Raw genomic sequence first — 13345 nt, forward strand, 5'->3', positions numbered from 1 at the left:
TTTATTATTTCCAAATAGAGCTATTATTTAATCTTTTAAAAATTACTTTTTCTTTTTTCATATCAGAATATATATCGCAGGGGGATCAAATATCAGTGTCACATTTTACAATATCGTGCAGGCCTACCACGTACTTTACCTTCGTTGTTTGTTGCCAAAGCTCACTCACAGGGAAGGCAAAAGGTTGCCACACGGTGATTTCAGAGAAGCAGGAGGATGTTTGTTTTTTTGTCAGTGGCCATGGTGTATGAAATAGTCAAGCTGCAGGTTGCTGCCAATCCAACATTACCCTGTGTCTTTAGCTGCATGCTGTGTTTGTTGTTGTGTTCTTTGAAAGTGTGCAAGTAGGCAGGTGAAGAGAGAAAAAAAAATACTGGGGGAATCGACAATCATGCTCTTGATTTTGATTGATTTTTCGCTTTAAAACTGAAATGGTAGCACCCCTAGTGCTTTGTGATTTGTAATTTGATGTTAAAATGTAATATAGTTGCTTTTATTTTGTTGGTATTTTTTTAATTGTGTATTTTTGCTCTTCCTCTCTATCTAGGGGCTTCAAAAAGGTCCAGGTTCACATTCGGCAGGTCCCAATGGAGAACCCCCTTTCTCTTCCTCGTCCTCCTCCCCTCAGACCTCGTTCTCTTCCTCTGGCATTCTGAATCAGGTCGGACATTCCTCTGGGCCCTGTACTGTCTCCTCCTCAGCATCCTCTCTTTCCCCCACCTCCCCCCAGACCACGCCCAACCACTTGTCCTCTCCCCCCCACACCGCTACTACCTCAGGGGTCCACACCAAAGACGCCACGCCTTCAGGGGGCAACACTGGCAGCAACGGCGCCGCCACTTTTCCATCAGGTATGGAGGCCGCTGTCAGGCATTCCGCAGGGTCGCCCCTAAGTCCAAGCACCGCCCCCGCGCAGAGACTGACTAATCACGTCCAGCCGCGGGCGACGGACGGCTCTCCCGCCCCCGGCGTGCTCAGTTCGGACAATCCTCAGCTCTCAGCCTTGCTAAAGGGAAAAGCCAATGCCACCAGTAACGACGACAACAATAACTCCAGTAACCACGGAGGGCCTTTCTTGGAGAAAATCAACAACGTCCACCCGCGTCTCCACGGTGCCGCCAAGCCAACGTCGGAGCAGCCGCTGGCCTCCTCGCCGCTTTTAGCCGCTGCTACTCCCTCGCCGCGCTCAGCACACCCTCACACCGACAACAGCCTCTCCTGCCTTAACAGCCCGTCCACCACTAACAGCCAGGGGCCCACAGTCAATGGGAAGGGACCCGAGGACTCCCAGAGCCCACTGAAGGTCGAGTCTTCTGGAGGAGCTCAGAGACACGGCGTCCCCGCTGGCCTAGCACCCTGGTCCTCGGTCTCCATCTACCCCAGCTCCAGTGAGGTGCTCAAAGCATGCAGGTAGGAAGTTATCCCTCATCTAGTCTATTCGTTTCCGTGATTGTTCAGGTGCCGATAAAAATTCTGCTGGATGTCCCTAATGTTCGGCCGGATGTCAAGTCACCTTCCGCTTTCTCTGTGTTGGCGTTCTAACCTCCTGTGGATTTCTGAGGACTATGGTTACCTGGTCCTCAGATCTCTGCAGGGTAAATCCTGACAGCTAGCTAGACTATCTGTCCAATCTGAGTTTTCTGTTGCACGACTAAAACTACTTTTGGACGTACACATGTTCCACTAAAACAAGTTTCTTCATGAGGCTATTTTGCAGAGGCGCCATTGCTCTGTCCTGTGCTTAGTGCCACCCAAAACAATTGTGATTGGTTAAAAGAAATGCCAATAAAACCAGATGTTTTTCTCCACCATGCCGGTTGCTGTGTGGAGTATCCGGACCCTCCTCTGCCAGTCATTTATTTTGGTAATTTAAATGCCTGGCTGTAATTTGACATTTTGACAATCTATTAAGAAAATAAGTAAATAATAAAAAATCTTTTAGCCAATCAGATGCTGTGTTGGATTACATTGGAGGATATCTTTGTTTTTGTGTGTGGGTGTGAGTGGCTGTGTGGCTGCTGGATTTTGAATCCAATAGGGAGTGGATATGATGGTAATGGGGCAGTGGATATGACACATGCCTTTGGTGTGGGAGATCTGAATGGGTTCGATTCAGACTGCAATACATCACCCAATGTATCCCTGAGCAAGATACTTAACCTCTACCTAGCTAGCTAAATTACAAATTGTAAGATTCTCTAAACCTGCTCTTGTCACTTTTGCCTCTTTCTCTGTAGTTTTAGGCCGGTCCTCACGCAGGACCCTCTCATCATATCATTCAGACCATCATTATGTGTAGTTAGGAAAAGAAGCGTTCACATCAGCCTCCTAGTTGTAACTGACATCTATAGCATCTCCCACTCGGCAAAAAGGATTACAGAAGTGTGGACAAACTGCTGGAGAAACTGGAAAGGCTAACCTCAGCTTATAGAAAAGAAAATCATAATCACGATTATTGTGGTCAACATTTTAATCGACAGTACTTAACACCACTACTCATTAACTTTTAGAAAGATGTTGCATTTAACTTTCATTTCAATTTCCCTTCCTACTTAAACCCGTTTGAACTTTTTTTTCTTCTTCATTTAGAATAAACCGTGCGCACAGAAACCAAATCTGTTCCCTCGGTTTACTAAACTGTACGCACGGATTCATATTCCGTGCCCTTGGTTTTATAAGCGGGAGCAAAGTAGGAAAGATATTCCCAGATTCAAACTTCTGGGATCAAATACTCTATATGGAACTTCGTATTACATTATATCACAAATGACGCATCTTTCCTTATGCAGTAAGGTTAACAACAAGCAACAAATTAATTCTCTACTAGCAGCTGGCGGTGCTTAGGGACGTCTATAAACTACAACACAAAAATATCTATTAATTTAATGACTATATAAGGTAACGTCTCCAAACTTACCTTAATTATAACTTCTCCTACTAGCTGTACTACAGCACTTACTGTTAAAAAATAAGTTTGCAGACACTGCCTTATTTAATCATTAAGTTAATCGATTTTTTGTGTTTGTGTTGTAGTTTATAGACGGTCCCTAAGCACCGCCGGCTGCTGCTAGGGACCAATCTTATTTCTCCATGTCAGAGGACGTCTCGTTTTGATCAAAATTAGTTTGTAGCTCATTGTTAACCTTACTATATTCAAAAAGATCAGTCATTTGTGATTTGATATAATTTTGCTATAGAGTAATTGATCCCGGAAGTTCAAATCTGTGAATATCTTTCTAACTTTGCTCACGTTTATTAAACCAAGAGCACGACTTATGCAAAGTTTAGTTTTTTTTGTTCCTTAGCTGACTCCAGGGGGGGCTTTGTTAAAAAATTAAGAGTTAACCCTTGTGTTGTCTTGCTGTCGACCATCTAACTTGGTGTTTTTCTGGGTTGAAATTTCAACATTTGGTTGTTCTTTTTCTACATTTTTCTTGACGTTTTTGTCAATTTTATTCCATTTTTTTGTCACTTTTTTGACGAAAAAATAAATAAATGTTTTAGTCAATTTTTTAACAATTTCTTTGTCGCTTCTCCCAATGTTTTTGATGGGTTTTTTGGCTACTTTTCCAGATTTTTTTGTGTCACTTTATCAGCATTTAAAAAATGTTTTTGTTGAGTTTAGTTTTTCTGCTTTTTTGTAGTTTTTGTTTTGTGTTCTTGAACAGCCCCAGTTTACAGTCAAGGTTGAGATTTCTGATTTTTTTTTTTTTTTTTTTTTTTTTATCAAATCGTTGCATAAACTCCAGTACTTTCTGAAGCCTCCAGTACTAGTGCTGGTATCTGAACATCTTTCCTTTCCCAGCTGCTGCGGATTCTTTAGCTGCAGACTTTAAGCTAACTGTCTGATATTCTTCCTTTTCGCTCTGGCTGCAGGAACCTGGGGAAGAACGGCCTGTCCACGAGCAGCATCCTCCTGGACAAGTGTCCCCCGCCACGGCCCCCCCACCCGCCCTCTCCTCCACTGCCAAAGGACAAACTCAATCCCCCAACACCCAGTATTTATGTGAGTGTAGCCACACGCCATAGAAGGACAAGAATTCATGATGACGATGTGTGCAATGTTAGCAAAACAGTATCTTGGCTACAGCGGCAAACACTTTAGTACTTAGTGTGTTGATTCCCCTGATAAGTGTGGAGTCGGTCCATGTACACTGACCGCTCCCATTTCTCTTCTCTGACATGCAGCTAGAAAATAAGAGGGACGCCTTCTTCCCTCCCCTCCACCAGTTCTGCACCAACCCTGCCAACCCGGTCACCGTCATCCGAGGGCTGGCTGGAGCACTCAAACTAGGTACGAGGCTGTGGCTGACTCAAAACAACATGCACTCCGCTTTGCTGAAGTGCATCACAGTAGGGCTGTGCTCAACTAAAGAACCAACATATCTGTAAAAAAAGAAAAGAAAAGTCTCTCCACAAAGAATCATGCCAAAACCCAACTTCAAATCTTGTTTTTACCACAGGTGTGCCGTTTCTTCCATATGTCGTTTAGCATGAAAAAGAGTCAAACAATGATTAATCCTCTAGAGAAATTAGAGCTGGGCGATATGGAGAAAATCAAACATCACAATGTCTTTAACCAAATATTAACGATGTCGATATTGCGGCGATATTGTAGGGTTGACTACTGGTGCTTTTTAACAAAATATGTACACAATGAGATTTGTGATAAATAGTTATCAGTAATGTGGATATAATGACTAAGTGGGTAAAGTCAAATAATAGAACAGCCACAACAGTCTGGTAAGTTCAGAAAGTTACTCACTTTACTGTAATGCAGCCTTTAAAACCAGGAAAAGACAACACTTATGCCATATTAAGATATCCAAAATTAAAGACAATATCTAGCCTCATATATCGATATAATATAGATACATTGCAAAATGACTGATTAGCCAACTCACGGACAGGCTGCATTACATTAAAGTGATGTCATTTTCTCAACTTATCAGACTGTTTTTATTATTTGCCTTTACCCATTTAGTCATTATATCCATGGTACTAACGATTATGTATCACAACTCGCATTGTGTAAATATTTTGTTAAAGCACCAATAGTCAACCCTGCGATATTTCCAGCGATGTATTTAGTCAAACAATTTGGTATTTGGTCTTTTCTTTTCTTCATATAACCTATTTATAAGCAACATTTAAAAGTTCACAAGTTTATTCCATTTGGCATTAAAAATAATATAAATAAAAATGGCTTTTCGACTAAGAGGGGGCAGCCCTACATCACAGACGCCATGTTTGTGTTTCTAATCCTCTAAATCAGGTTGATTCAACTGTTATTCACTGTTACATGTGATGGGTACAGCAGCTGTGAGTATGTGGCTGGATGTTTTCTGTCTTCTCCGGTCTCACGTGGCTTTGTGGGTGTGTCTCTGTCATCGTGGACAGGGAGTGTGTGGCTGAATCTGACACATAGGACAACAGCACCACCTGCACGTGGAAAGGGTTACTGCACGCGTCTGCTGAAGAGAAAACTAGTTGGCTTTGCCAAGAATTTCCAAACATCTGCTCTGCTGTTACCGTGACTCTGTTATGTAACTCTATTATATGCCTGCTTATTTATTCAGAAGTTATGTAGCCAAAGAGACGATAGGACAAGATACACACAGAACCACATAGCCTACAAACATCCTCTCAGTTGTAGTTTCTAATCTTAGTTTCTCACCTTGTTCTCCCTCAGTCAAAAGGAAACAAAGAATGGGTGCCTGGGTGGCTCACCTGGTAGAGCACGACCAAATATAGAGGTGTACTCCTCGACCCCAAAAAATAATCTTAAAAAGAATGACGACATAGGCAAACATGTTGTATAGATGATATGGCTGCTCAATTATGGGAAGAAAAAAAATCCTGATCCCAATTTATTTTGGTCATTGTTAAAATCACGATTATTTAACCCAATTACTCTTACTTACTTTTGGAAAGATGTTGCTTTTATTAACATTAAAAAAACAACAGTGAAATAGTCAAACAATACAACCTTGTACTGTCAAATTCCCCCTAATACTTGTCCTGTTTTGACCTTTTTGAATTCCCTTCGTTTTGTCTCGATCCCATTGTTTTGATTGTTTGAAAGGAAATTATGAAAAATGAAATCTCTTTTTCCTCTTGTAGGTATTGTTTGTGTGTGAAAATAACACTCAACTTGACTCTAACCGCTCTCCTCCTCCTCCTTGGTCTCATGTCTGTTTTCCAAATGTCGACGCTCAGATCTGGGCCTGTTCTCCACGAAGACATTGGTGGAGGCCAACCCGGACCATCTGGTGGAGGTGCGGACCCAGCTGGCTCAGCCCACCGACGAGAACTGGGACCCGAGCGGCAGCAGGAAGATGTGGCGCTGCGAGAGCAGTCGCTCCCACACAACAGTAATCAAATACGCCCAGTACCAGGCCTCGTCCTTCCAGGAGTCCCTGCGGGTCAGTGGGAGAAGAAAACACACACACACACACACACACACACACACACACACACACACAACACAACAAGACATATCACGCACCCTAACCACCATTCACACAACCATTCTAACACATTTGCGCACCACACACACACATTCTAGAGAAACCACCCCCCATCACAATGCAGACACACACACAACACACACACAACACACACACCACACACACACACACACACACCACACAAAGACATAATCACACACGCTCTCACGCACCAGACGCACCCTACGCACGCATTCACACAAACATTCATACACATGTCGCACACACACAAACACATTCTAGAGAAACACACACACCATCAACATTGCAGACACCCACCACACACACAAACAACACACACACAAAACACCAAAGACATAATCACACACGCTCTCACGCACACAGACGCACCCTACGCACGCATTCACACAAACATTCATACACATGTGCGCACACACACAAACACACTAGAGAAACACACACACCATCACATATGCAGACACACACACACCCTCACAGGAACCACAAACACACACACACACACTGGTTGCTTTCGTCAACTCTGACTTTGACATTGAACCTCACAAACAGGTTATCAGAGATGGATTGTAAAAAAAAATAATTCATTTAAATACCATTTAAACTTTGATAAATATATTACCAGCCGTTGTTGTTGTTAATATTAAGATGAAGCCGTACTGACTGGATGTTTGGATCACTTCTCCAGAAGTTTCTAATGCGTTCAATGCTTTTGAATTTGTAACAGGAGGAGAATGAGAAGAAGAAGGAGGTGGAAGCAGAAGCAGGTTCCTCAGACAGGTGAGTTTTCTTTTCCTTTCTGTCTCCCCACATTTAAATTCTGTTTTTTCCCCCCTCCCAACTACTAACTCAATTAAACTGATGTTCTATTAGTGCAATGCGGCGAAGGAAAGGGTCTTTCAAACACCTAAAGTTTGGCACAAACATCGACCTCTCTGATGAAAAGAAGTGAGTAAACTTTGGAATATATATGCCAACATTTCCCTTCACACGTCTTCTCCTTTACAGGCTTTACATCTTTTTAGTTTAGTTGTAGTTTAGGGAAAGGAATATCTGTCGCATACTGACCTGTAAACGTTGCCCCCTCTCCAGGTGGAAACCGCAGCTTCAGGAGTTGTCCAAGCTGCCGGCGTTTGCCCGTGTGGTGTCAGCCGGTAACCTGCTTAGCCACGTAGGACACACCATCCTGGGCATGAACACGGTCCAGCTCTACATGAAGGTGCCAGGCAGCCGGACACCAGGTCAGGGGTGTTTAAAATAAATCGTTTCATCCATGCACCGGGATGCAATGAGTCTGCATCGATGCAGCGACAGACTATAATTAATTAGTTGCTACTATAGTCCATATCAACATTTCACATCAGGGATTGCTCCGTTGCTCATGTCCCTCATTTCGGCCCGATGTTCGTCCCCTTCCTCCATCTTTGTGTTGGCGTTCTAACCTCCGGTGGATTTCTGAAGACTATGGTTACCTGCTCCTCAGATCTCTGTAGGGTAAATCCAGATAGTTAGACAATCTGTCCAATCGGAGTTTGTTTTTGTTGCATCCGCCCATCGTTTTCCACTTATTCAGTATCGGGTCGCAGCAGGTGCAGCTCCACAAGTGGACCCCACACTTCCCTTCCCGAGCCACAGCTCCGACTGGGGGATCCCGAGGCGTTCCCAGGACAGGTTGGAGATATAATCCCTCCACCTAGTCCTTGGTCTTCCCCGAGGCCTCCTCCCAGTTGGATGTGCCTGGACCACCTCCCTAGGGAGGCGCCCAGGAGGCATCCTTACCAGATGCCCGAACCACCTCAACTGGCTCCTTTCAACGTGAAGGAGCAGCGGCTCTACTCCGAGCTCCTCTCGGACGACTGAGCTTCTCACCCTATCTCTAAGGGAGACGCCAGCCACCCTCCTGAGGAAACCCATTCAGCCGCTTGTACCCTGGATCTCGTTCTTTCGGTCATGACCCAGCCTTCATGACCATCGGTGAGGGTAGGAACGAACACTGATTGGTAGAGCGAGAGCTTTTCCTTCTGGCTCAGCTCTCTTTTTTTTTTTTGCAATGGTGTGATAAATTGAGTTTAATACCGCACAGACTACACCGATTCTCTGGCAAAACTCACGCTCAACTGCCCCCTCACTCGCAATCAAGACCCAAAGGTATTTGAACTCCTTCGCTTGGGGTATGGACATGAGTCCTCGGTTTTTCTGCAGCACGACTAAAACAACCTTTGAACCTAAATGTTCCACCAAAACAAGTTCCTTCCAGAGGCTACTTTGCTATGTGGACTAGCCAGACCCTCCTCCGCAGTGCAATGGAGGAAGGTCTGGCAAAGCGAGACTCCTACTGATGTTACTTGTTGATTTTTCTGGTCGCTGTTTATTTTTTTTATTTTTTTTTAAACTACTGCTGAGTGTATTTCTCTCACTCTGTTAGTAATTGCATCCTTTTTTCCCTTTTTGTAGGTCACCAAGAGAACAACAATTTCTGTTCAGTCAACATCAACATCGGTCCCGGGGACTGCGAGTGGTTCGCCGTGCCGGAAACGTACTGGGGCGTCATCAACGACTTCTGTGAAATGTACGTCACCGCAAATGACTGCTCGAGTTTCTTAAATGCTAATAGATGACACTAGGGATGTAAAAATGATAATAACAATTCCGGTTAATGATAAGCATTGTCGTTACCTAATTTAATTCACGTCCTCTCACAGGAACAACATCAACTTCCTGATGGGCTCTTGGTGGCCCAACCTGGAGGACCTGTACGAGACCAACGTGCCCGTTTACCGGTTCATCCAGCGTCCCGGGGACCTAGTGTGGCTCAACACAGGCACCATCCACTGGGTGCAGGCCATCGGCTGGTGCAACAACATTGCGTGGAATGTCGGGCCCCTCACAGGTGAGAAAAGGGAATTATTTAGACATGATTGTACTCAGGGATGATAATGCTCATGCTGAGATGAAGCAGAGCCACCGGCAGATATGACTTGTCAGCACAGGCCGCTACAGAATCAGGAAAGGGTTTATTGGGCGCCTAGATAGCTCAGTTGGTAGAGCGGGCGCCCGTATATAGAGGTTTCCCCTAACGCAGCAGGTCGGGGTTCGACTCCGGCCTGCGGCCCTTTGTTGCATGTCATTCCCCCGTCTCTCTCTCCCCTTTCATGTCTTCAGCTGTCCGGTCAAAAATAAATGCCCAAAAAATTACCTTAGAAAAAGAAAAGGGTTCATTGCCACTATAAGTTAAATTTATGTAGCATTGCCTTGGTGAACGGTTGCATACATGAAAACAATTATAAGAATGGAAACATAAAGAATATACATACAAAATAACTGTTGCATAAGGAAGAGGAGGCTGTGTGAATGTGACAGAGATCCTGCAGGCTTTGTAAACCTCAGCTGGACAAACTCCAGTGGTGGACTGTAACGAAGTACAATTACTCCAGTACTGTACTTAAATACAAATGTCAAGGTACTTGTTCTTTACTTGAATCTTTCCAAGCTACTCTATGCTACATTTCAGAGCGAAAACTGTGTACTTTTTACTCCACTGCATTCATCTGACGGCTTTAGTTACTTTACACATTCAGATTTCTGCACACGAAGCACATTTAGTTTATAAAATAAGTTCTTTTATTATAAGTTAAACTACTTAACAATGGAACAGCCTACCAGTCAAGTCCAGCGGAAATGATAAGACTATTAAACGCACAACTGTTTGGATCCTTTCCGGCTTCTTACTTTTAATACTTTTAAGTTCATTTTCGTGGTGATACTTTAGTAACCTCTTCCATCGAGGACTTTTACTTGTAGCAGTGCTTTTACTGTGTGGTATTAGTACTTTTACTGAAGTAGAGGATCTGGATACGTCTTCCACCGCTGCTGGTGAACACAGCGCTGGACGCTGTAAACTGAGAGCGCGTCTGGGTTTTCTGTCCTCAGCACATCAGTACAAGCTGGCGGTGGAGCGCTATGAGTGGAACAAACTGCAGAGTGTCAAATCCATCGTTCCCATGATCCACCTCTCCTGGAACATGGCCAGGAACATCAAAGTGTCGGACCACAAGCTCTTTGAGATGATCAAGTAAAGACTCTCTCTCTCTCTCTCTCTCTCTCTCTCTCTCTCTCTCTCTCTTTCTCTCTTCCTCTCTCTCCCTCTCTCCTCACAATTTAATTTGCTTTATGGCATGACAAAAATACATCTGTGTTGCAAAGCATAAGAACGAATCTCTCTCTCTCTCTCTCTCTCTCTCTCTCTCCTCTCTCTCTCTCTTCTCTTCTCTCTCTCTCTCTCTCTCTCTCTCTTCTCTCTCGTATATTGTTGTGTGTCTCTCTCTCTCATATCAATTTAATTTTGCTTATTGGCATGACTAAAAAACATTGTGTTGCCAAAGCATAAGACGATTCTCTCTCTCTCTCTCTCTCTCTCTCTCTCTCTCTCTCTCTCTCTCTCTCTGCGTGTATATGTGTGTGTGTGTCTCTCTCTCTCAATATCAATTTAATTTTGCTTTATTGGCATCACTAAAAATACATCTGTGTTGCCAAAGCATAAGAACAAACTACCTCTCTCTCTCTCTCTCTCTCTCTCTCTCTCTCTCTCTCTCTCTCTCTCTCTCTCTCTCTAATCATAACAGCTAATAACTTTTTTTGTGAACCCACCCAACCCGTGTGTGCTTCTGTGTGTCAGGTACTGTTTGTTACGGACTCTGAAGCAGTGCCAGATGCAGCGGGAGCTGCTGCTGGCTGCTGGGAAAGACCTGGTGTGGCACGGGAGGACGCCGAGCGAGCCGGCACATTACTGCAGTATCTGTGAGGTGAGCACGCGTACCCTAAACTTCTCCTGCATCCTTTATGCTGCATTTGTAGACACTTGAGACACAACCACAATAAGAGACCTCTGTGTCATTTTCAGATTCTGTCCTCCGTTGTCCTCATCTGTTTTAATTTGTTGACCAAAACGTCCCTTTTATCAGTGCGATATATCGAAGGGGAGACCTTTCCTGAGCCAGCAAGATGCTAAAAAGCTCTTGTTTCTCGCCGTGTTGACTTGTGTTACGCTCGTCATTCTGGCCTACCTAAGGCAGCCATTGAGAAACTACAGAGCATTCAGAATGCTGCTGAAGGGTTTCAAACAAAATGACAAAAAGAGAGGATATAAGTTCTCTTTTAGAAGGATTTAAAGTCTTTCTCTTAAAGCTCGACTACCTTTTTTGTTCAACACGGACCCCATTTTCCTGTTTTTTGTGTCTAAGTGACTGATGGGAACAACAATCTTTGACATTGGTCCTGTATTAAACAAGATTGCTGCAATTGGCAGTGGCAAAACAAGCTACAATCTAAGTTAATAGGACAATTGTCCAGCTTGTATTTACCTTCACAGAAGTGCTCGTTTTGTCACCGACGGGCTCAGGTTTGTCAGAAGTGTATGACAACATTATGGAAGGGGTTTCTAAGGAGGTCGACCTTTCTCTTAAAGAGTAAGACCCCTTTTTTTTTTTTTTTAAACAAAAAAAGAAATTGCGTTCACTAAACCCACTAGACTCAATGTAAATAAAGAGTCATTTCCATCCATCCATCCATCTTCATCCGCTTATCCGGTATCGGGTCGCGGGGGCAGCAGCTCCAGTAGGGGACCCCAAACTTCCCTTTCCCGAGCCACATCAACCAGCTCCGACTGGGGGATCCCGAGGTGTTCCCAGGCCAGGTTGGAGATATAATCTCTTCACCTAGTCCTGGGTCTTCCCCGAGGCCTCCTCCCAGCTGGACGTGCCTGGAACACCTCCCTAGGGAGGCGCCCAGGAGGCATCCTTACCAGATGCCCGAACCACCTCAAGAGTCCATTTTAGCAACGTAAAATACACTTCATTCAAAGTCGACTGAAACAGAACTATGAGAAGTCGTCTTTCTTCTCTTCCAACCATTACAATTGGAAATTGAAATCAACACACAGTTTAAATGGAGTCTGGTGGGTTTAGCGCCAGCGACTTCAGAGCTGGTTCTGGTTAAACAGAAAGGTCTCAAAGACGTTTCAAAGGTCTATCTCTGAAGGGATCCTTTCCATATTTTGTCAGACACAAAATATTCATATGAGCCTGTCAGCGCCAAAACCAGCACTTTAGTGAAGATAAAGACAAGCTGGACAATTATCCCATCAACTTGTAGCTTGTTTCTCCACTGCCGACTTAATACTGGACCAATGTCAAAGATTGTTGTTCCCATCAGTCACTTAGACACATCAAATAGTACTGCATCTTGTGCATGAAAACCAGAGATGCCGGACTTGTGAACATTCTTTATTTGTGAGGAACTGTCTGCGTAACCTTTAACCTTCCTACGTAACGTACCTGCTGTGCGCGGCCTAACATGAGAGACGACAACAACAATGTCAACACGCGTGCCGTTTATCAGAGGCTTTGGCTTTAAAGAACTTCAGACAGCAAGGCCCAAACAAAAGAGGAGCACTGAGTGCAAAACATGTGGACTCTAATGAAAGACCCAAACGGTTAAAGAGTCCGACAGCGCCGGTCCACACTTCTGACATTTGTCCCCAGTTTTAATTGTTATTAACACAGCTGTATATTGTTAAGCATGAGAGGCAAACCTGTGTTTGTACCAGTGTTTCCGCTGGTAACTGCTATCACGGGAGAAGTTATTGAATGCAACTAACTTCAGTTGGTAGAGTAATGGGGTGTGAGACGGAGCTGCTGGACCTGGGTGAGAGATGTGACCCATGGCCAGAATATCATAGTTCATAAAAATGCAGCGCAGTGACAATACAGACATTTCATACACACGATGTGTGGAACCCGGAACCCGGACCCATTCATAAAGAGTTAGCCGTCTCTCTGTGAGTACGTCCATCGCACTCC

At 44.1% G+C, this 13345-nt stretch overlaps 1 protein-coding gene across 6 annotated transcripts in view; it reads left to right on the forward strand.

The window, feature by feature from the left end:
• Positions 1-13345, forward strand: part of kdm6a (lysine (K)-specific demethylase 6A) — a 63946-nt gene that overhangs the window by 48849 nt on the left and 1752 nt on the right. For all 6 annotated transcript variants that reach the window (XM_032529351.1, XM_032529354.1, XM_032529353.1 and 3 more), the window contains 11 exons: positions 548-1410; positions 3877-4006; positions 4189-4294; positions 6220-6425; positions 7216-7268; positions 7362-7436; positions 7581-7729; positions 8943-9057; positions 9191-9378; positions 10419-10560; positions 11164-11290. In XM_032529351.1, the coding sequence (XP_032385242.1) occupies positions 548-1410; positions 3877-4006; positions 4189-4294; positions 6220-6425; positions 7216-7268; positions 7362-7436; positions 7581-7729; positions 8943-9057; positions 9191-9378; positions 10419-10560; positions 11164-11290 (2154 nt within the window). The remainder of the gene's footprint in view (positions 1-547; positions 1411-3876; positions 4007-4188; positions 4295-6219; positions 6426-7215; positions 7269-7361; positions 7437-7580; positions 7730-8942; positions 9058-9190; positions 9379-10418; positions 10561-11163; positions 11291-13345) is intronic.

This window comes from Etheostoma spectabile, chromosome 11 (assembly GCF_008692095.1).
Source record: "Etheostoma spectabile isolate EspeVRDwgs_2016 chromosome 11, UIUC_Espe_1.0, whole genome shotgun sequence".
NCBI classification, from domain to species: Eukaryota; Metazoa; Chordata; class Actinopteri; order Perciformes; family Percidae; genus Etheostoma; species Etheostoma spectabile.